This window comes from Ascaphus truei, chromosome 2, assembly GCF_040206685.1.
Source record: "Ascaphus truei isolate aAscTru1 chromosome 2, aAscTru1.hap1, whole genome shotgun sequence".
Lineage (NCBI taxonomy): Eukaryota > Metazoa > Chordata > Amphibia > Anura > Ascaphidae > Ascaphus > Ascaphus truei.
The window spans coordinates 485,314,043-485,339,244 of NC_134484.1; the positions used below are offsets into that span (position 1 = coordinate 485,314,043).

The following is a 25,202-nucleotide window of genomic DNA, read 5'->3' on the forward strand; positions in this document are numbered from 1 at the left end:
AGAATCAGCCCAACTAGGAACCCCGATAACAGCAGAGGAGGTCACCGCAGCCATTAAATCCCTCAAGAACTCCAAAGCCCCGGGCCCAGACGGGTTTACTAATTTCTATTACAAGAAATTCGAACACACGTTGAAGCCATATCTGATCCGCTGGTTCAATAAGATCCTAGACGGAGAAGCACCACCAAAAGAGTCCCTAAAGGCCTCTATCATTGTAATACCAAAGGAAGGAAAGGACCCGACGTTATGCTCCAGTTATAGACCCATCTCTCTGATAAACACAGACATAAAACTATTCGCCAAAATCTTAGCAACCAGGTTGAACAGAGTATTAAATTCTTTGGTACACCCCGATCAAGTGGGGTTTACCCCAGAACGGCAGGCCTCTGATAACATCAGGAGAGTAATCAACATTATCCACAACTGTAACAAAAACCAACGCCCTACCCTGATTCTAGGGTTAGATGCTGAGAAAGCTTTTGACCGGGTAGCCTGGCCCTTTATGTTTCGGGTATTCAGAGAGATGGGCCTACATGGAAACTTTATTAAAGGCATAAAGGCGCTATATTCCAACCCAATAGCCACAGTTCGCACCTCAGGCTACACATCAGAACCATTCGCAGTTTCAAACGGTACCAGGCAAGGGTGTCCACTCTCCCCAATGCTATTCGCTCTGTGCATAGAGGTATTAGCCTCAAGAATACGAGAGAACCAAGGGATAGAGGGGGTCCCAATAGGAAACAACATATATAAAGTGTCGCTATTTGCGGACGACACTTTACTCTCCCTGACTAACCCAGATACTTCATTAAAAAACCTATTTGACACACTAGACGAATTTGGCACACTCTCAAACTTCAAAGTGAACAACACAAAATCAGAGGCTATAGGCCTGCACATACCTCCAGAACTAGAAAGCGCACTAAAGAAAAAATTCCCAATAAAATGGATGCCAGATAAGATGAGATATCTAGGAATATATATAACGAGAACATACGATGAAATGTACAGAGCAAACTACCCGTATCTTATCAAAAACTTGAAAAAAGACCTGGAATCTTGGTCAAGATACCAGATATCGTGGACGGGTAAAATAATATCAGTGAAAATGAACCTACTACCTAGAATACTTTATCTATTCCAAGTGCTCCCCGTTACGGTTCCAACCTATGTAATAAGAGATTTGGAAAAAGAGATAACCAAATTTATATGGAACGGCAGAAAACCTAGGATAAAGAAAAAACTGATGGCTCTCTCCCAGGCAAGAGGAGGCCTAGGCCAACCAGACTTAACAAAGTACTATGAAGCGGCTAGACTAAGTCCGCTAATCTATTGGTCCGCAGCCCCAGGGAAAAAGCCGTGGGTGGATATAGAGAGAGTGGAAGCAGGGACAAAGGAGTTAGCGTCTCTTCTATGGGTAAAAAAGGGGAACAGACAAACAGCCTATAGAGCCCACCCAGTTTTACTGCACTCTCTAGACATCTGGGATAAGAACTGCAAACACAGGCAAATCTCCTCCATCCCCTCACCTCTAACACCCATTGGAGCCAATCCCGAATTTACACCAGCTCACAACTCAAATATTTTTAAGCAATGGGATGAGAAAGGGCTCTCTAGGTTAGGAGACATGCAACGGGGAGGGAAAGTTAAATCATTCATGGGAATAAGAGAGGAATATAACATCCCAACCACACAAATATACCAATACATACAACTGGCCCACTATGTTTCCTCAATCCAACCAAGCGACACTTGGAATAGGCCACTCACCAACTTTGAGAGCCTATACCAAAGAGGTCACTACAATAAAGGAACGATTGCCCAACTCTATCAGGTACTTTTAAAACAATATGACGACCAAACAAGCAAAAACATTCTAGACTGGGAACACGACATAGGAAACCCCCTGGAGGAAGAGGACTGGGCAGAAATCCACGAAAGGACAGCTAAAGCTTCCCGATGCTCCCTAATCAGGGAAACCAACCTGAAAGTCCTACACAGATGGTATTACACACCAGCCCGCCTCCATTCCTTTCTCCCGCTAACCTCCCCCATGTGCTGGCGCAACTGCGGCCAAATAGGCACATTTAAACATATATGGTGGACCTGCCCCAAAATTATTCTATTCTGGGGAAGAGTTAGACGCCTAATAGAAGAAGCAACAGGGGTAGAGCTAACATGGGACATAGAAACAGTGCTCTTATTAAAACCGACAGACGGACTTGAGAGAAAAATAGATTTCTTGATAACGCAGATCCTCTCCGCAGCCAAAAACCTAATAGCAAGACATTGGAAAAAGAACGACCCACCCCCGATCAATGAGGTACTGCACAAAATAAACTACATAATGACGATGGAGAGACTTACAAGCCTAATACACGACAGACACAACTCCTTCCTGACAATATGGGACCCCTGGGAGACCTACATATGGAAGAACCCAATAGGAACCATAAGATAGTAAGGAAACCAGTAATAACTACTAAAGGTTAGGTAGAACTAGACCTAGCATAGGATGTGACAAGTATCATAGAATGTTTGCTTCTTGCATGAAGCCAGTGATGGATGCTACCCCACTGCCCTACCCCCCCCCCACCCCATAACCCTTTTATTTTCTGTACCCCCCTCCCCCCCACTCCCTTCCCCCCCTTATATGTTACTATGTTTTCTGAAAAAATAAAAAAATATATACGTTAAAAAAAAAAGAGAAACCTCTAACGCATTTCTTGCCATGGGCGCTTTATCACAGAGTGGTTTCCTGAGTCTAAAGAGTGTCACTTTATAGGCACTCCCCGCCAGAAACACTGCCTACCTGTATCCCAGGTAAAAAAGTCCCATGAAAATAAAACAGTCCGGGGAAAATGTAACCACGGAAAGAAGGCAGTATAACTGTGGGGGAGAAATCCAGCAAAAGGACACAGTATAGAATATAATAACAATAAACTTAAATAGATTCATAAGGACAATAAAAATTAAATGAAAAAGCATCAAATTTAAAAATGGATAAGATGTGGAGAATAAAATTATTTAAATTAACTGCAACACAAAATAATATAATCATGTAATAATATACATATAATAAATGTAAATTCAACTACCAAGGCAAAGAAAAATTTGAATCTTGATAAAGGGAATATACAGTTAGGTCCGGAAATAATTGGACACTGATACAAGTTTTATTATTTCGGCTGTGTACGAAAATAAATTCAAGTTACAGTTAAATAATGAATATGGGCTTAAAGTGTAGTATATGAGCTTTAATTTGAGGGTATTCACATCCAAATTGGAGGAAGGGTTTAGGAATTACATCTCTTTAATATGTAGGCCCCTCTTTTTCAAGGGAACAAAAGTAATTGGACAATTGACTCAAAAGCTGTTTCATGGACAGGTGTGGGCTATTCCTTCGTTATTTCATCATCAATTAAGCAGGTAAAAGGTCTGGAGTTGATTCCAGGTGTGGCATTCGCATTTGGAAGCTGTTGCTGTGAACCCACAACATGCGGTCAAAGGAGCTCTCAATGCAAGTGAAACAGGGCATCCTTAGGCTGCAAAAAAAAAAAAAATCCATCAGAGAGATAGCAGGAATATTAGGAGTGGCCAAATCAACAGTTTGGTACATTCTGAGAAAAAAAAAAAAAAAAAAAAAAGAACGCACTGGTGAGATCTACAACACAAAAAGGCCTGGATGTCCACGGAAGACAACAGTGGGGGATGATCGTAGGATCCTTTCCATGGTAAAGAAAAACCCCTTCACAACATCCAGCCATGTGAAGAACACTCTCCAGGAGCTAGGCATATCATTATCCAAGTCTACCATAAAGAGAAGACTTCACGAGATCAAATACAGAGGGTTCACCACAAGGTGCAAACCATTCATAAGTCTCAAGAATAGAAAGGCCAGATTAGACTTTACCAACAAATATCTCAAAAAGCCAGCCCAGTTCTGGAACAGCATTCTTTGGACAGATGAAACTAAGATCAACCTGTACCAGAATGATGGGAAGAAAAAAGTATGGAGAAGGCTTGGAATGGCTCATGATCCGAAGCATACCACATCATCTGTAAAACACGGTGGGGGCAGTGTGATGGCATGGGCATGCATGGCTTACAATGGCACTGGGTCACTAGTGTTTATTGATGATGTGACAGAAGACAGAAGCAGCCAGATGAATTCTGAAGTGTATAGGGATATATTGTCTGCTCAGATTCAGCCAAATTCAGCAAAGTTGATTGGACGGCGCTTCATTTTACAGATGGACAATGACCCAAAACATACTGCGAAAGCAACCCAGGAGTTTTTTAAGGCAAAGAAGTGGAATATTCTGCAATGACCGAGTCAATCACCTGATCTCAACCCGATCGAGCATGCATTTCACTTGCTGAAGACAAAACTTAAGGCAGAAAGACCCACGAACAAACAACAACTGAAGACAGCTGCAGTAAAGGCCTGGCAAAGCATCTCAAAGGAGGAAACCAAGCGTTTGGTGATGTCTATGCGTTCCAGACTTCAAGCAGTCATTGCATGCATAAGATTCTCAACAAAGTATTAAAAATGAACATTTTATTTATGATTGTGTTAATTTGTCCAATTACATTTGAGCCCCTGAAATAAGGGGACTGTGTATGAAAATGGTTGCAAATCCTAAACGTTTCATACAATATTTTTGCTCAACCCCTTGAATTAAAGTTGAAAGTCTGTACTTCTATTGCATCTCGGTTGTTTCATTTTAAAATCCATTGTGGTGGCGTACAGAGCCAAAATTATGAAAATTGTGTCAGTGTCCAATTATTTTCGGACTTAACTGTACATAATGAATAAGATGTAAATAAATAAATCACACTGAGAAAATTGCCATATTAAGGATACAATACTACTCATCAAATGTGACTAGAGATACACATATGTATCTCAATGATAGAAACAAATGTATATGAAACACACACAATATTATATAACCTGAGAATGGGCAAAGGAATAATATAGTTTAGAGAAAATGTTTTAGGTCCCATTCTGTATTAATCACCAAAAGGGGATAGAGTATTATAAGTGAGTGGATCCAAAACATCTCACGCTGATTAAGCTGTTTAATTCTATCACCCCCTCGTGCAGTGACAGGTATAGATTCAATCCCCTCGTGTAGGGACAGGTATAGATTCAACTCCCTCGTCTAGGAACAGGTATAGATTCAATCCCCTCGTGTAGGGACAGGTATAGATTCAACCCCCTCATGTAGGAACAGGTATAGATTCAATCCCCTCGTGTAGGGACAGGTATAGATTCAACCCCCTTGTGTAGGAACAGGTATAGATTCAATCCCCTCGTGTAGGGACAGGTATAGATTCAATCCCCTCGTGTAGGGACAGGTATAGATTCAACTCCCTCGTCTAGGAACAGGTATAGATTCAATCCCCTCGTGTAGGGACAGGTATAGATTCAACCCCCTCATGTAGGAACAGGTATAGATTCAATCCCCTCGTGTAGGGACAGGTATAGATTCAACCCCCTTGTGAAGGAACAGGTATAGATTCAATCCCCTCGTGTAGGGACAGGTATAGATTCAATCCCCTCGTGTAGGGACAGGTATAGATTCAATCCCCTCGTGTAGGGACAGGTATAGATTCAATCCACTCGTGTAGGTACAGGTATAGATTCAATCGCTGAAAAATGAAAGGTGGACAAGTTTCCCAATGTACAATTTGTAAAATGTTTGGAATCTGGGAGCATCTGATCTAGTTTTTTTAATAGAACGAATGTGCTCCATAATTCTGACCTTCACTGGTCCGATTGTCCGCCCAACAAATCCTCGACCAGAACCGCAGGTTAAGTAATAAATCACAATATTACAATGAATAAAAACTAGAATTGTGTGTCTTTTCTTACTGTATACAATATCAATAGATTTTATAGGATTGGCATAGCAACAAATACAACATTTACCATATTTAAAAAAAAAAAGTGTATTAAATTTGATTCATGAACACTGTCTGACTTGGAGGTAAATAAACTAGGCGAAAGATAGTTTGCCAAGGATTTAGCCTTTCTAAATGCAATTTTTGGTCCTGGTTCAATTGGCACTAAGGTCTTCCTCCAAGGTGAGCACTTCCCAATGTTTCTGGATGATTGAGCGGATTTGATCTATGCCGTGTAATAAACAGCGGATTGGACCCTTCGGGAGTGCCCCGGTCTCTCCTTGATTTAAACCCCCTGCCTAGAACCAGTTGAACCATAAGACAGTAACTCAGCATGAGTACAGAGTTTGGCATTCATGTGAGCCTCCTCTGTATCTCCTCTGTATCCCCTGTTCTGTAGCCCCTGACAGAAAATCTGTTTGCCAATTCGGTGGCCTGTTGGTGAAAAAGCCACCTTAGGCGGAGGAATTGCTCCTTGGGTATACCACGGATGAGTGACCTGGGGTGATTGCTATCCGCTTTAAGAAAGGTATTTCTGGAATTTTGTTTCCTATAAAAGTCAGTCTGTATTTCTCCTGTAACGTCAATAAAGTGATATCTAAATAATTAATGTGATTAATATGGGGTTCATAAGTAAAGTTAAGATTCAACATATTGGAATTAAGTGTATTAATGAAAGTGTGCAGTGAATGTGAATCCCCTTCCCAAATCATAATCAGGTCATCAATACAGTGTATAACGCTTGTAAAAAAATAATATGATGCCGAAAAGGATTAGAATCACCAAAAAGAAATGTGGATTCCCAGAGACCCATAAAAAGATTAGCATACGACGGGGCAAAGGAGGTACCCATAGCCGTTCCCCGTGTCTGCAAGTAAAACTGTGACTCAAATAAAGAATAATTATGAGTCAATAAAAATGTGATGGAATCTAAAAGAAAAGTGCGAAGTGAAATAGATAATGAGGAGACGAAGAGTAAGGGGTTAAATACTCCCCTAGCAATGCTCACAGGGAATGTCCACGAGTTAAACATACACTTTGTATCCTTTAGAATCTTGTTTTCCTTCCCAAAGAAGCCTAGACCTCCATTATCCACATCAGCCAAAATCAATAATGTCACATATCATGTCCTTTCATAACCACTCTTGATAGACTTCCACTAGCCTTAATAGGTAAATCTTATGTGGTTGTCTAGGTTTAGGGTACTGTAGACATATAGTATACATCACTTTCACTGTCCGGAAGAATTGCCTGGACTCTTGGGACACTGTCCCCCATCTGTTAGTTAAGCTATGTCTAAATACTGGATATTATTGTATATCTAGTGACCCTTAATGAGAGGGTATTGTTTAAGCTGGGGAACAAGGTTAGTTAGGGAAGGGTCCCTTGAATTTGCTTTGATGGTCAGACGCCCATAACTCTGCATTTCCAACCTTTATACGCGTTTGAGAGCCATATTGCACTTCTAACTCTGCTGCATGTGGCTTGTCCCAGAACACCCAGCAGGCCTGGGGACTTCCTATGAGAGGCAATTAACCATGAATATTCACTAAATGTGACCCTGTGTCTTGTAACAAGATAACATCCCTTTGTGCAGACAAAGGGGAAAAGGTACTCACCAGACACAGGAAATGGAACAGTTTCACTCTTTATTGGGGTCAGATGTTCCTCAATGTTCGGATCTTCCTTCTCTGACTTAATCTCTAAACTCTCCAGCACAATCACTGGGAAACCTGGCAATAAGAAAAGGGAAACCCATCATGTAAAGCTGGGAGTGGGGGCGCTTCTTGTACTCTATACTGATTCCTATGGGGGAGGGGTGAAGTGATTGATTTTACTTTGTTATTAACCCATTGAGTGCTGAAGAAGTTTTTACCCCACAAGTGCTGAAAACATTTGAGCTACCAATGTTCAAACCTCAATAACAATAATATCCTCAATATAACCTTAGATAAATCATTTTTTTCATTAGAACAGGTATCTTATAATTGTATGCACGCTTTAATATTATTTACCAAAATATTGTACACATTTCAGTCCATTTTGAAACATACTGAATAAAGACAAGTGAGGATGTAAGGGTACTTACCACAAACAGGAAATGCATCTATTTCTTCCTTTATTGGGGTCAGATGTTCCTCTGTGTTCGGTTCTTCTTTCTCTGTCTTAATCTCTAACCTCTCCGGTACAATCACTGGGAAACCTGGCAATAAGATAAGGGAAACCCATCATGTAAAGCTGGGAGTGGCAGCGCTTCTTGTGATTTCACCTCCTCTGATATTGGTATAATATAATACCTCTTGTAAAAAAATGTATTACTAGCCCTTCTGGCAGAACATGACAGAGGTGAAGATATATAATCTTCTTACCTGCTGGTGGTGCTATAAGAAAATAAGATTAGTTTGGGTGTTTGATGCGCATAACTGCCAAATAATCAGATATCCCCCCCATGCATATTCCAAAGACACTAAATTATCTCCTCTACTCACTTAACTTGCGTGGATCCATGCTGGCAGTGGGCAGCGCTGCTCTGGGAGGTGCTGGCAGTGGACAGTGCTGCTCTGGGAGGTGCTGGCAGTGGGTAGTGCTGCTCTGGAGGTGCTGGCAGTGGGCAGTACTGCTCTGGAGGTGCTGGCAGTGGGCAGTGCTGCTCTGGAGGTGCTGGCAGTGGTCCCCTGGAGGTGCTGGCAGTGGGCAGTGGTCCTCTGGGAGGTGCAGGACAAATATACAGCATTTAGTATCAGCTTTTTCAAACCTAAATCATTAACCCCAAAGGAGTCGGAGAAGACAGGGGCACCAAAAAACACATATGGCCCATTCGCAAACAGGAACTTCATTTCAAACACTGCAAAACTTTAATGGCTCAGGATTGTGTCACAACAAAACCATCTAGAAAAGTATAAAGTGAGTCGGAGATTAGCAGCCAAAAAAACAGTAAAGTTCTCATAGTGTAACATAGTAACATACTGCACAGTTCCACAGTATGAAGATGTAGCCAGGTCCCCCTCTGCTTGTCGCCCCCCCTCCCCTCACATTGCTGGCGATCGCGGGTGCTGCCGAGCCCCATGGCGGACACGTCGGCGGGCCGCAGGTGTGGGTGGTTGCTGGGGGAGCTGTGCGGTGGTTGCTGTGTGCGGCGATCATGAGCCAGGTACTCCCGGCGGCTCCCGGAGCCGGGTGCCACCATCTTAGATTGCGCACGCATGCGCAGTAAGGATTTCAGTGCGGTGGCCAGCCGGGAAGTTCGCGCATGCGATTTGTAGAGGCCCTAGAGATAATGAAGGCATTAAACGTAATGAGGTATGCGTTCATGCACAGAGCCAGCGCCAGGAAGAGATGGAGGCTCCGAGAGCAGAATTGCGAGATGTACGCAAGGAACAGGATTCTCTCACAAGTGGACTAAACGTATTGAAAATACTGTACAGTTCCATAGTATGAATCAAAAGCAGATACAGTACATGAGTGAGACTTTGATAAATGCTCCCGATACTCTCCAAGGTCCATCAGTTCTGCTCCATACTGACACAGTCTCACTTTCCTATTTCATACGGTGAGAAGTGGGTAATGCAGAGGAACCAGTGCAGTAACTTCCCTCACCTTACCCCACCATAATAAATAGATTAACTCATTAATTTGTTCCTCGATCACCTCCAGTTTCTCACATTCAGCTCATTTGTACCTGGCAGGACATTCTTATATAAAGGAGTGCCTGGGGAAACACTCAGTAACTTCCCCTCACCTGTCCCCACTTCTCACTATATTAAATAGGGGGGTTTGATCCCTCACACTCATTAATTTGTTCCTCAATCAACTCCAGTTTCTCACCTGCTCACACCCTTATAAGCCCGTCCTTTTATGATGGGATCACTGCTTCCCGACCCAGATAATTTCCAGCGGAATAGTTATTAGCGGAATAGCGGATACTGAATCAAAAGCACTATTCTCTGTGTTATATCTGTGGAACGTATCCATATATATATAAATATATAGTGACAACCACATAACGTTGAGGTCCCTTTGATCCCAAATAAGACCGGAAACACAGTACTTCTATTTACGTGGGGTTTATTTATAGGGGTTTAAGTAACGTATTCGCAGGTCCACCGTCCCTTTAAGAAAACCAAATTAAAATAAAACATAAATAAACGCCTATACCTGTCAGGGAGCTTAATGACTTCTTCAGTCCCTTACTATCAGGGCCCCCAGCTAAGCCAGTTGTCAGCCCAAAACATGCCCTGGCATGGGCAATACAGTAACAACACAGTCTTTGTAAATAATAGAAAGCGTTTTGCTTATCTTAGTCCATCTGGCAATGTCCCTGCTTCAGCACGGCTCAATCAGCAGCTTCTCACACTGTTTCAGCACAGCTCTCTCAGCAGCTTATCTCACACTGCTTCAGCACGGCTCTCTCAGCAGCTTCTCTCACAATCTGCCAACTTCTTTAACAGCCTTTGGTAGCTGCGGAGCCCCTTCTGCCTCCCTCCTTCTCTGAGGGAAAACCGGTCTGTCTCTCTCACTGCCTCTCTGGCTTCCTGGGTCTGGCTCTGTGTCTCATACCTTCCTGTATCTTTTTAACCTGCAGTCTTTCAGGAATCCTGCTTAATTAGGCTGCAGGTGCTGGAAGGTTAACTGGTTGAGTGCTGGAAGGTGCACATATCCTACATTCCAACCTACTGAGACAGTGACTCAGTCACATATCCTCCCCTCCAGCTCATTCCTACTGGGGTCTGCGACCAGTGCACAATTATCGTGCACCCACAAAGACGTCCTCTCTTTCCATTTCCTAGTCTTCCAATTGAAAAATCTTCCCTTTGGGACAATTACCAGGCCTTCTGGGCCTGCAGACTGGTCCTTCGCTACCTCTTTATCTTGTGCCGGCCTGAGTCTAGGGTTGAAGCTCCGCCTTTGTTGTGTCCCTTTTTTCAAATGTTCCCGAGCATCCTGCTGTCTATCAGCTATCTCTGCCTTCTTCCTCTTGTGCTCAGAGTCTCCCTTACCCTGTAGAAGTGCCTTGACCCTTAATTGGCTCATGGCATTCACTCGCCAGTGCCCGTTTGGCCTTTTCTCGTGAAGACAGCAACTCCGCTTCAGTGGTGATGGCTTTTGGACCTTTTCCCATCAGCACACCTTTAGTGTTGGGTTTCACATCATTTATCTTCAGAACTTCAATTTGGGTGGGGGTCTTATTAACCCTAAGTGCTCCCCATGATGCCTCTCTATTACAGTCGGCAGACTCGCAGGCTTGGGCCTGTCTTTCTGGTCCCCTTAACTTACTCCGTTGGGAGTGTTGCTGGACAAACTGTGAGGTCTTTCTCATCTTACGAACATGGACACTCTTTAGTCCCATTCTCGACTGTCTCTTCACAGCGGCTACCTTCCTTGCAAGGAATCCACTATGGGTCCCATACTACAACTGGCTTCTTACTGTGCTACTACATCGCACCTTGGTCTTCCCATTCCGTTCCTTGTGGAAAGTAGACTGTAACACTGCAACGGTATTGCAGTCATGCTTCCTGGTGCGCCTCACTTGCTTCATCTCTACCGCCCTCTTTTCCATGGACTGCTTCTGTGACCCAAGTGTTTGTCTTAGGGTAGTAACCGCTTTCTCCAACTTCAGCTGAGGAACCTCCTGCTGGGCAGCCTTAGAGTCCAACATAGCATCCTGCTCAGTCTTAAGAGCCTCGAGCTCCTCCCTCAGGTCGTGTTTTGCTTCTCTGTCATCTTGCGGCCAGCACACTCAGACTCAAGGTCCTTCCTTAAGTTTTGAAGCAGTCCTTTTGTATGTCTTTTCCCACTCAGTGCGGCTGTGTCACGGTTGTGCTCGCCACAAATCTGGTTCGGACCATGTGGCTGAGGTGAGGTTGTATAAGCACCGACCTTAGACCGCGCAGGCTGATCCGGATTGCGCAGTTCGTAGTCATACGTAGCAGGGTCGGGACTGGAGAAGGTAGCATCATCAGTGGACAAGCCATGGTCAGGACTGGAGAGATCAGGGTAAACGTTATTCAAGCAGGAGTTCGGCAACAGGTAATCAGAAGTTCCCCGCCTCAGCTTAGGAGCGTGAGCGTGGGCGTGGGTTGCTGCGCGTGAGGCAACCATGGCCCATGGTACTGGTCTCAGGAAAGGGTAGGCAGACCAGAGTGGGCACACCGCCATGCAGCACTGGTAAACCAGTGCTTCAGCGCAAGAGTCCAGAGCGGCCTGTGCAAGGAGAGAGAGAGCTACAGACCTCAGGACTCATAGACTGGCCTCTGCTAAGGGTAGGGCAGCAGACCACAGGAAACAGGAAGCTGAAGAATACACGGGAGGTGCTCCGCTTCAGCACAGGAACCAGGACACAGCCTCTGCTATGGAGAATGAGCAGCAGGCCTCATGAACCAAATAGATAGGCTCTGCAGAGAAGGGACAGCAAGCCTTAGGAAACCAGGAGCTGAAGTCAACACTGGAGTGACCTCCGCTTCAGCACAGGAACCAGGACACAGCCTCTGCTATGGAGAATGAGCAGCGACCCCAGGTACCGGTAGATAGGCTTTTGCTGTGGAAGGATAGCAGACCTCAGGAAACAGGGAGCTCAAGTCAACACTGGAGAGACGTCTGCTTCAGCACAGGAGACAGGAACAGGCCGCTGCGTGCGACTAGAAGCCGACCTCAGGAAACAGGGATCTGAAGTTAACACGAAGAGTACTCCGCTTCAGCACAGGAGACAGGAACAGACCTCTGCGTGAACAAGGAATAGAACTAGAGAGATTAGTACACAACAGAGCCAAGCCTTAGGGCTTGTGGCAGAACACTTGTGACAACCAGGAAGGGTTATGCTCGGCAGGGAAGCATTGTGGGAAAGGTGTCTTTAAAGGTCAGTGAACCAATAGCTGAAGGGGCGTGTGACAGCATTGTCTCAATGAGTGAACCCAGGGTGGAGCTGCAGCAAAGATCAGGAGCAGTGTTCCAGGGCTGCACAGGTCTGTAAGGCAAGGCAAACAGCAAACTAAGGTGCGGATCCGTTACAGGCTGCTAGTTCAGCTGCTTTGAAGTTGAGTCGCGATTCCAGATCTGTCAGCTGATTCAGAGCCAGGTTTACTCTGTTACCTTTTCTCTATTCTTGACCTGTAGCTGCTGGTGCTCCTCCCGGACCTTATCCAGCTCCAGCTGCAGCCGGGCCTCCTGATTGGCCGTGTGGTCCAGCCGCTTGTATATATCAGCCATCTCCGTTTCATAGCGTAATGTCAGGCACCTCATCTGACGGACGGACACCTCCCACCTCTCGACGAGCTGTATCTTGCACTCAGCAACCTGCGTTTGCAGCTCTTCAATTTGATCCTGCAAGTCTCCTCTCAGGGCCTTCACTTCTTGCTTGCTCTGAGTTTGCATCAGTGCAGCCTTCATCTTTTGGAGCTCTGCAGTGTTTGTCGCCAGGATCGCCGCTGCTTCTGTTTTCCAGGCTTCTTTCTCCTTGGCAAACTGACTCATGGAGATCGAGTTGCCTCTCTGCTTCTCCAGCTCTTGCTCCAGTCTCTGGACCTTCTCGCGCTCCCTCTCATACATAGTCACCTGGCTTCTAAGCTCCACCCCCAGCGATGCTTGAGGCACACAGCGTGGCCCTCAGCTCCTCATGCTGCTCTATGAGGACACACTGGGTACTCAGCCGTTTCTTTAGCACTCGTTGCTTCTCCTTGGCAACTTGTAGACTTGCACATAGCTCTTGCAGCTGGCTCTGCCATAGGTGCGCTGCTTGTGTGTGCTGCTCCAGGGAGACACGTTGCATCCTCTCTGCATTCTAACTTTTCCTGGATCAATTGCTTCTCCACGTTTCCTGCTTGGTGAAGCTTCTCATCACCTTTACTGATTTGATCAGTCAAGACTGAATTTTTGTGTGTCAGACTTACATTCTCTTTCTTTACAGTCTCTAAATCCCTCAGGGCATTCTCATGGGTTTCCTTCAACAAACCCAGCTCTGTGTTTAGACTGTGGCCCTCTTGGTGTGAGTGTTCCACCTCTGTGCTGAGAGCGTGAACCTCTTGAAGAGCCTTCCCATATTTCTGTTTGAGGTTAGCAATCACTTTGTTCAATTTGTTCTGCTTTTCCTCCATAGTAGCAATTGAGGCGTTGGCATTTTCCAGACCAGTCGTCACCTCCTCCAACTCACTCCGTAAGAGACACTCTGTTTCCTTCAAAGCCACATACTCTTGTAAAGCTGAGATTATACACCACTGTAACTCATCGTTTACTTCTCGCTCCTTCATCAATCCCGGCCACAGGACTTCAGAATCATGGCGGGCAGCTTGGAGTGCAGAAATTAAAGCCTCTTTATCCTGGATTAAGGATTCAGCATCCCTTTGCTCCTCCTTTTCCTTTGTCCCATGACAATTCTGCCCATCACTCCGGTCTGCAGCACATCTCGGAGCCTCTCTGACGCATGTCCTGACAGCGCCGGTTCAAGTGGCTCGGTCACTTCTTCTGTGACTTGAGGAACAGTTTTCTTTTTCTTCTTCTTTCTTTTTGATTTATTAGCTCCAGAGACATCAGTATTACTGGGCACACACTCACTGGTATCAGCTTCCACATCTTGCTTGTACTCACAGGGCCTTGTTTGCTTTTGCAGCTGTTTGTCTTTGAAAATTTGGGGACACACATCTTCCAAGTGACCTATCCCACGACAGACCCAGCATACTAAATTTATCTGGTATGAGTCGTCGTCGTCATCGTCATCATCATCGTAGGGCCTGAAGGGACACTGTTTTGTATGATTACGTACATTGCAAAACAAACATTTCACGTCGGCCATTTTAAAACCCCAGCAGGGAAATTCTGACACTCAGCACTTTGCTTATGGCGTTATCTCTATACACCGCTCTTGCTAGCTGCAACTTCACTCACTTCAGCAAAAGGCATTAGCTTTACACAGCAATCCTTTCATACCCCACGGGGCAAACTTTACACTCAGCACTTGCTAGCTGTAATTTCCACTTTCTTCAGAAAAATTTAGTTTTCTGCTTGAATTCAGTACCTTTCAATCTTCTGACCTCTGGGTGCTATTGCATCCACACTACATACATTCTCTGTGCATGCTGTAGCATAAATGGTCATACACATTGGGACAAACTTTGCTTGCTTTTCACTTCCGTTGGGCGGCCATTTTAAATCCCTGCATTTCTCTTCAACCCCAGTTTCCGCTGCATGGTGCCTTAGGGACTGCCCGCATTAAACTCCACCATATGTGACAACCACATCACGTTGAGGTCCCTTTGATCCCAAAAGAGGCTGAAAACACAGTACTTCGATTTACGTGGGGTTTATTTATAGGAGTTTAAGTAACGTATTCGCAGGTCCACCGTCCCTTTAAGAAAACAAAATTAGAGACTTCCGGTGACGTCAACGCTGATGGAAACTTGAGGAGAGAGCTCCGGAGCCCTCCGCTGTATAATCCCCAATAAATAGCTCCAATCGAAGGATTTCGCCCTCAAAATAACATTAAGGATTAGGGGAAACTGTGCAGAATGACCGGAAAGGGCAAAAAAGCAGCCCAGCAGGCTGAATTATTTCCCTGCGAGTCAGTGGGTGGCGGATAGCTGCGAGACCTCCCAAGATGGCGGCCTGCCCCACACGCGGGAAGGCCCGAGCGGAGCGCAGACACACGACATGACTAACATTGCTATAAACAAAGATTACCTGGAAACCCTCTTTACCAGAATGCGGAAAGAATTCCAGGAAGACCTGGCCAAAGCAGTCAACACTCTAAGGGCTGATATGAACGTCCTAGCGGCTAAAACGGACACACTAAGCCACAAAGTGGAGGCCCTAGAGCAGGCCCAATCATCTGCGGAAGATGAAATCAACCGCCTACACTGGGAAATCAGGGGGCTAAGGGAAAGTGCCGAGGACCAGGAAAATCGCGATCGGCGACAAAACCTCAGGATAAGGTACGTCCCAGAATCGGTTGAACCCGAGCAGCTGCGAGCATACCTGGTGGATCTATTCACATATATAGTACCTGAGTTGCCCCCTGATAGAATTGAGATGGATCGCGCCCATCGAGCCCCAGGACCCAGGTCAACAGACCCCAAGAGGACCAGAGACATACTAGTCAGATTCCATTATTATGCCACGAAGGAAAGAATATTAACAGCTAGCCGAGAGAAGGGACACCTCCAATTCCGAAATACGCATATCGAAATTTACCGTGACCTCTCAAGGATGACCGTGGAGAGGAGAAAAGAACTCAAACCCCTCATACAGCAGTTACGAGATAATAAAATAAAGTATCGCTGGGGATTCCCTTTCAAAGTCGTGGTCAATGAGGGAGGAAAGTTCCATACCCTGTCCTACCCGGAGGAGGCACCAACATTCTTGAGGGGCTTGGGTATCTCACAAAAGAACGGAGGATCGGCCCCTGAGGACGCGGTAGAAGACCGGAACCAAAGGCTGCCAGAAAAAATGCCACGGGCCTCGCAGAGGCTGGCTACCCAACGGGACCAGACGGGGGGAGACTGAGAGGCACGACCCGAAGATGTGGCCTGATCCGGCAAGACCTAAGGTCCTGAGTCCCCCCCGCTCACTTTCTCCCCACTCCCGCGAAGGAATAAAGGCCGCGACCCCTCAGGCTGCTCCCCCCGGCGACCCCTCCCTTACCTGCTGCCTGAAGCGAGCATCGACAGACGGAGCCTGGGCGTCCGCCATCTTGTTCCGCAAGGAGGAGGCGGCGATCTCCCCGGACTGATGGGAGGTATCCTGAGCTGGAGACGCGGAGCGCTGGGACGGAGTCCGGTGTCCACAACCGGAGAGTTGGCGTCCTACAGACGAGACGTTGGGGGGGGGGGGGGGGTGCTGTTGTCGGGGGGGGGAGGGGGGTGTTGGGGGGAGGTCGTTCTGTTGGCGTCCGGAGAGCCAGCTGCGGCTACGGTTTCAAGGGGGAAAAAAATAACGGGAACGCCCAAAAGAAGAAGCACCAGGGAGCACAGAATGGATAGAGGGTTGTATGTGATTTAGATATATATACCATGTAAAAGTTGTCCAGGAATTTGTGCTATAACAAGGGACCTAACAAGCTTTCAACCAAAGGTTACCCCTTCCCCCCCTTTTTCACCCCTCTCCCCCCCCCTTCCCTGTCTCCCCCCTCCCCTTCTCCCCCCCTCCCCCCTAGACAGTCTCAGGACAATAGAATCACGAGACTCGTGCCCCAGGTCCCACTCACCCCCCCCCCGATGTCCGGACAACCTTTTGGCCCTTACTGCCAAATAAGAGGTCTCTAAACCATGTCAACAGGGTAATATAGAGAAGTTACCCAGGAAACTCAAAATGAGTAACCCTGACGTTCCTTTTTAAAGTTAAATCAGTTAAATGTGTTTTACTATGATTGGATTCATTATTGTCTTCTTTGTAGGAGGGCTCTCTGACCTCCTTGATGGCTTTCAGGATGCGGTATTCAGGGAAGTCTTCCAAAGGCAATATGCCTATCACCCCCATCCTTAGCGAGATGAGGGTAGCTAAAACTGGGCTCTTAAATAGCCCACTCTCTTTTCTATTTCTATCTTTCTCTTTCCTCCTCCTACCTCTACCCCCCACCCAACTCTCCAGTGTCCCCCCAGCTACTTCCTCCCACAGGAGGAGCACAAAAAGTCCGCACAGAACTAAAGTCCACACATACCAGGCACTGTCCATGAAAATGCTTGAAATAAAAATAAAAATAAATATGTCCTTTTGTCCGCACACACCCAGCAGGGGCAAATACAGAAGCAGACGAGAAGAAACCACAACAACCAGAGCTGCACAAAGACACCGTACAAGCTTTACAATGAGAGACGAACACGTACGCAGACGACCAGGGCCCCCAGAAACTAAGACTCCACAAAAATGCCACTCAGCGGACAAGACAAGGTATGACTGTAGAGACACCCACCACCTTGGGAAAGTGGAGGGACAGACAGAAGCCCTGAAACACCATCCAGGTAACAATGGCCCATAACACAACACTTAAACTAATATCCCTAAATGTCAGAGGACTAAACTCAGTACTTAAAAGAAAGCTCGCTCTTCAGGAGCTCAAAAAGACAAAAGGGAGACATCCTGTTTTTACAGGAAACTCACTTTAACACGACAACCCCCCCAATACCTTCCAGAGGTACTACCCTCAGACCTACTATGCATCCTGCTCCGCCAAAAAGAGGGGAGTAGCTATACTGCTCAAACAAAACGTTACATTTTCTTTAAAAAAAGAAACTGCAGATCCGGAAGGCAGATTTCTTATCCCTACAGGGCACCTTGTCCAGTGTAGATATTACAATGGTCAATATATATGCCCCAAACGAGGCCCAAGCTGACTTCCTGAGAGACCTCTGTGACAACCTAGCCCCCCAGCCTACAACTACACTGTTGTTGACTGGAGACCTTAGTATGCTTGTAGATCCCGAACAGGACAGGAAGAGCACACTAGACACCCCCCTCCCTCGTGCTACAGAGAAAAATGCTAGGGAATTCCGGAACATACTGAAAGAGTTCGCATTGATAGATATCTGGCGAGCACAGCACCAGGGTCAGAGGGACTATTCATACTTCTCCCCCCCGCACCAGACCTACTCAAGGATTGATTATTTTCTGGGTACTAAAGATATCTTCCAGGCAACCTCCCAGTCAGACATAGGATCAATATCCTGGTCGGACCATGCCCCTGTCTCGCTGACGCTCTCCCTCCCCTTCTATAAAAATAGCCAATACAATTGGAAACTAAACGATTCTCTGCTAAACCAACCAGATGTAGAAATAGAAATCAAACAAAAACTCAGAGAATACTTTACACTGAACAAGGGCTCCATAGAGTCATCAGCGATGCTATGGGAGGCCCATAAGGCCACGATCAGAGGGAATATCATTTCCATAGCCTCATATAAGAAAAAAGTACGACAGAAATTGTACAACGAATTGACGGAAAAAGTCCAACGATTAGAACAAAAGCATAAAACTAATCCCTCAAAAAAATTACTCAAAATATTAGATAAAGCCAGATCTGAACTCAAACAGATACAAATCGATGAGGTGGAGAGGGCGCTGCGGTGGACCAGGCAAAAATACTACGATAAAGGGAATAAGGCCGACCGGTTATTAGCATCCAAGTTAAGAGGTCCGAGAACTAAAGCCCAAGTAACAGTTATACAAACAAAGACAGGCGCTAAAACATATTGCGAGAAACAGATAGCAGCCGAATTCTCAGACTTCTACTCTAAATTATATAATCTAAAGTTCCCAAAAAATAGATCTTCTAATAAGGAAGCTATAGCCCAATATTTAGACTCATGCAAACTTCCAAGCCTCTCAGAAGGGGATCTTGCAGAACTAAACAAAGAAATCTCGCAAAAGGAGCTCTTAGATGCCATCTCCCAACTAAAACCTAGCAAAACGCCAGGCCCAGATGGGTTCTCCAATCAATATTATAAGACATTCAAACTAATTCTAGCTCCATATCTCCTTGATATGTTCAATGAGTTTCTGGAGGGAACAGCCATCCCAGCATCTATGTCTAAGGCCAATCTAGCAGTCATACCAAAGGAAGGGAGAGACCCACTACAGTGCGGTAGTTATCGCCCCATAGCCCTCCTTAATTCGGACCTAAAACTCTTCAGTAAAATTTTGGCCAACAGATTAACCCCCATACTCCCAAGCCTAATACACATAGATCAAGTCGGGTTCATTTCCGGCAGGCAGGCCTCAGATAATACCAGGAAAATCATTAACATAATCGACCATGTACATCTCTCATCCACGAAGGCCATCCTATTGAGTCTAGATGCGGAAAAAGCATTTGATAGGATCAGATGGGACTTTTTGGATCAAACATTAATCAAATTTGGATTTACGGGCCATTACCTGGCAGGGATCAGGGCCCTGTACAAAAGTCCCACGGCAGTCGTGAAACTCCCAGGAGGAGACGCAAGCCCTATAAACATTAAGAATGGTACTCGACAAGGATGCCCGTTGTCTCCGCTTTTATTTGCTCTCTCTATCGAGCCCTTGGCAGCAACAATTAGAGAGGATAAAAATATAAATGGTATTGAAATTGGGGGGGACAAACTATAAGATATCCCTCTTTGCTGACGACATTATCCTGACTCTAGCTAACCCCTTGACCTCACTCCCGAATTTACAATCACAATTAGACAAATTCAGCAAAATCTCGGGATACAAAACTAATATGGATAAGTCGGAAGCATTAAATATATCCCTACCCCACCCCGAGGTCAAATTACTCCAAACAAACTTCAATTATAGGTGGAGCTCCACAAAAATCAAATATCTAGGAATACAAATAACACGGGAGTACAAAACATTATTTCAATACAATTACCCACCCCTATTTGAGAGGCTAAAAAAAGACCTTCAGAGCTGGAATGGATATCAGATATCTTCGCTAGGAAGAATAGCCACGGTAAAAATGAATATCCTACCAAGACTTCTATATTACTTCCAGACTCTCCCTATCGATATCCCAATAGGGGAACTCAAAAATATGCAAAACAAAATCTTCCAATTTATTTGGCAAAATAAAAGACCAAGAGTAGCTAGAACTATTTTGCTAGCACCAAAAGAAAGCGGAGGCTTGGCAGTCCCGGATATCATGAAATACTATTTGGCGGCCCAACTCAAACAAGTTATAATGTGGAACAACGAACCAACCACAAATTGTTGGATTGGGATTGAGTCTGCCTATGCGAGACCTCTCTCACTTCCGGCCACCCTGTGGACCGAGAGGGGTAGGGAGACCTTCTCAGAAACATTAAAGCTGGGAGCAATGAAATGTACATGGAGAATATGGTCTAAAAATAAAGACAAGTATAGCCTAACGACCTCGCCCTCACAACTAACGCCCATATTTAACAACCCGGAGTTCCCCCCAGGCTGGTTCCCACAGAGACTCTGTGAATTAAAAAAATTAAAGATAATGGTAGCAGAGCAGTTTATAGGAAACGGAAAGATTCTATCGATTCAGGAACTAGAGAAAAAACACCAAACAGTGAACCTGCCAATATTTGGCTTCCTGCAGATCAGGCACTACTTGCAAACTCTTTCCAAAGAATTAACATTCCAACCATTAACAAATTTTGAGCGCCTATGCAGGAAAGGATATTACTGTAAGGGATTGATCTCGGAGGTGTATCTGGGTCTGGCAAGAACAGCAGGTTGTTCCCAACACAATTATATGCTCAAATGGGCGGAAGATTTGAACCTAGAGATCGATAGGGAAGACTGGGAGGATATCTGGGAGGCAGCTTCCAAAACATCAATATGCACCACCACCAAAGAGAATATTTATAAAATTCTATTTCAATGGTACTTAACCCCGAGTAGGTTGAGCCAGATCTTCCACAGGACCCCAGATTTGTGGGGATGCGGGCAAAGAGGAGATATGGCTCACATCTGGTGGAATTGTCCAAAGATTCAGGTGTTCTGGGCTATGATCAAATCATTAATCCGAGAATACCTGGGGGTGGAGATTGAGATGGACCCCCTGACCATGGTGCTGGCTAAACCAATTGACGAGTTAGAGACATAAAAAAGGCACTTGTAGATGGTGCTGTGTGGTAAGAGAGTGCTTCTCTAGGTGAAGGTGCTGTGGTATGGTAGGGGGGGGGGAAGGTAAAAACGAATAGCCTTGCCAGGGAGTAGATGGCAGAAGAAGTTCTCACTCAGCCTGCTAGGATTGAAAAGGAAGTGAAAGATTCCTGGGAAACAGGAATAGTCTGAGGACCAAACTAACTTGTCAGCAGAGACAGGGGAGGTGGGAAGACCCATTCTCAGCTAGGAGAATTGGGAGGTTGCTAGGGCAACCAGCACTGCTGAGTGGAGAGGGAAATGTGTAACAATAATGTATCAGTTACACAGGCACTGTGTGTTTTCAGAGCAGAGAACATGCAACTGAAATAAGGCACTGGCAGTCAGAAAACTGCAAAGGGGGGAACAGAAATAAACAATCCTGTTAAAGGACAGGCACTGTGTGCTCATTTGCATGTCATTTCCCAGAATCCCTTCCTACAGTGGAAGCACTGTATGCTAGATCAGTGGTTCCCAAACTTTTTCGGTTCAAGGCTCCCCAAAGCAATCAACATTTTTTCAAGGCTCCCCAAGGCGATCAGGATTTTTCCGCGGCGCCCAAAGTAAAAACAAAGGTGTATATACATACTCTCTCAGACACTAACACACTCTCAATCTCTCAGACCTCTCTCTCTCTGTCAGACCTCTCTCACTCACTCTCTCAGACCTCTCACTCACTCTCTCAGACAGCTCACTCTCTCAGACAGCTCACTCTCTCTCTCAGAACTCACTCTCTCTCTCAGACCTCACTCTCTCTCTCAGACCTCACTCTCTCTCTCAGACCTCACTCTTTCTCTCAGACCTCACTCTCTCTCTCAGACCTCACTCTCTCTCTCAGACCTCACTCTCTCTCTCAGACCTCTCTCTCTCAGACCTCTCTCTCTCTCTCAGACCTCTCTCTCTCTCAGACCTCTCTCTCTCTCAGACCTCTCTCTCTCTCTCAGACCTCTCTCTCACTCGCTCTGACCTCACTCGCTCTGACCTCACTCTGTCAGACACAGACGGACACTCTCTCTCACAGACACCCACCCACCTGCAGCCTGTTTTTCACACCCACCCACAGCCCGTTTATCACACCCACCCACCTGCAGCCCGTTTTTCACACCCACCAGCAGCCCGTTTTTCAAACCCACCCACAGCCCATTTTTCACACCCACCCACCTGCAGCCGTTTTTCACAGAGCAGCCCGTTTTTCACAGCAGCCCGTTTTTCACACCCACCCACCTGCAGCCCGTTATTCACACACACACCCCCTGCAGCCCGTTTTTCACACACACACACACACACACACACACACACACACCCCCTTCAGCCCGTTTTACACACACACACACACACCCCCTGCAGCCCGTTTTTCACACACACACACACATACCCTGCAGCCCGTTTTTCACACACACACACACACACACACACACCCTGCAGCCCGTTTTACACACACACACACACACACACACACACACACCTTTGGTGCTGCCTCTGTCTGGTGGCTCTGCAGCTACTATGCCTATGGCTGCAGCCCCATTGGATGGGAGTGGTCACGTGACCGCTCCTCCGCTTCCCCTGCCATGGAGACCCGGCGCCGGCTTCAGAGGTTTTTTTTTATTAAATTAGCTAGCAGCCCTTGTTTCCCGCTGCTGGCGGCCCTGATCGCGGCGCCCCTCTAGCCAAGCCGCGGCGCGCACACTTTGGGAAACACTGTGCTAGATGATAATGGTGAAAAGCAGGTTTGTAGACTTGTGCTTGCAATATATAGTGTGTGCAAATGGAAATATTCCTGTATGCATGTCTTAGACAGGTCTGCAACCCCGCCTTTCATCATTATCACCCAGCACAAAGCACTTCCACTGCAGCAAGGGATTCTGGGAAATGACATGCAAATGTGCACAGTGTCACCTTTTGCTTCAAAACCATTTTTAACATGGTTCCCTATAGGCTTAAGTTTGCTGCATGGTCACAGCTTTAAACACAGCTAGGGTTAAGGTGCACAGCCAGAAAACCTACCCACAGACAGCCGTTTCCACCTCAATTGGTCTCATCAGTGTGGGGTTGGTTAACTGGCTATGCAATATATATATATATATATATATATAATGAGTTCTTCAGTATTAGGTGACACCTTTATTTGGATTAACAGTTTAGTTGGCTTTTGAGAGTTCTCCCATCTTCCTCAGGTCGGCAATACCGATTAACAAAGGAATCTATGGCTAAAACAGTGTTTGGGAGAACAGGGGGAAAACAAAACAGAAAACAACAGATCTGTACTGTAGATAAGGTAGGGTGTTAAAGTGTTTGAAGCCATGGAAGGGTGACAAGGAATAGTATGCTGGGAGAGGGGGATGCTGGGAGAGGAGGATGCTGGGAGAGGGGGATGCTGGGAGAGGGGGATGCTGGGAGAGGGGGATGCTGGGAGGGGGGGGGAGAAGGTATGGATAAGAATAAAGGCAGGCAGGATAATTAAAAACAATTCTGATAGGGTGTGAGAAACCCTATATCCGCATTAAGTCATTTGGTTTTGGAGCCAAAGAGTCTTTTCATTCTGAGCTCAAATGTTTTCCGTTCTTGGTGCGTTTAAACATTCCATTGAGGATTTTGATTTTTAAATCATTGATGGAATGATCTGGTTGTGAGAAATGATGTCCCCGCATCTTCCTTCTTCGTGGTGTTGTATAGAGTGTCTGTACATAGGCATTCTGCTTTGACATACATACATACATACATACAGTACATACATACTGTACATACATACAGTACATACATACATACTGTACATACATACATACATACAGTACATACATACATACTAAATTCTAAGCAGAGTTACAGTATGTGAAATAATTATATAAACTTGCGTGAGATGGCATTCAAAATGAGGGAGTACATCCATACCAACAGCAATTCCCTTTGCCCTCCGTCTAGGCTAGATCTGGGATAGCTCTCCTCTATACACGACTATTACTTTATATATATAGGCAATTAGTACTTCCTCTTTCTTAGAGCTTTTCTGCTATAACAGACCTTTTCTGTTTGTTCCTCTTACCGGAGACGTCTCTTCAATCAAAATATGATCTGGGACTTCTTCACATCGGCTGTTTGAGGAGCATTGCGTCGTGGGTCAAGAGTTGCTGACGGAGCAGGATTTGGAGGGTGAATACAGCAAAGGTAACAAACCCATTAGTTGTATGTTTTTTAACTATGTATTTTTTTTAGGATGCCCATTAAGTGCCAATGTGCTTATCTATGCCCCTTTATGGGTATAGATAATCAGTGACAAGCAATGCATATTTAGGCAAATGTTTGTTTTGATTTCATTGTAATGTATTGTATTTTTTGTGTATTTTATTTAGGTTGCCCATTCATTGTCAGTGTGGCAATCTATGCCCATATTCTGTGCATGGCTTATCACAGTCACTGGCTTTATTGTCAAATGCTTGTTTTATTTAAATGTAATGTGTTTATTTTGTGGCTGTATTTTTTAACTTGCCCATTCATTGATATTGTGGCAATCCATACCCATTACCATGCCCATTACCACTGTGACAAATCAATAGGTAGCGGGGGTGGGGTAATTGTCCCAGTTGGGTTGTGGGGGAGATTAACCCCTTAATTACTATAGCGGTTTGTAAGGGAGTCAATAAGTTAAACTCCCTTTACAGGGCAGGAGACTGAACTAGGTGTCGGGTTTCCTGCAGGTGAGATGGCAACTCCTGATTGAA

The 25,202-nt window shown here is 45.4% G+C and overlaps 1 protein-coding gene across 1 annotated transcript in view; it reads right to left on the reverse strand.

Annotated features, from left to right (window-relative positions):
* LOC142488055 (uncharacterized) overlaps nucleotides 1-25,202 on the reverse strand; it is a 54,307-nt gene that overhangs the window by 9,719 nt on the left and 19,386 nt on the right. The window contains exons 2-4 of the mRNA XM_075588423.1: nucleotides 8,400-8,615; nucleotides 8,000-8,113; nucleotides 7,530-7,643 (exon numbers count right to left, since the gene is read on the reverse strand). Coding sequence (XP_075444538.1) covers nucleotides 7,530-7,643; nucleotides 8,000-8,113; nucleotides 8,400-8,418 — 247 coding nt within the window. The 5' untranslated portion in view covers nucleotides 8,419-8,615. The remainder of the gene's footprint in view (nucleotides 1-7,529; nucleotides 7,644-7,999; nucleotides 8,114-8,399; nucleotides 8,616-25,202) is intronic.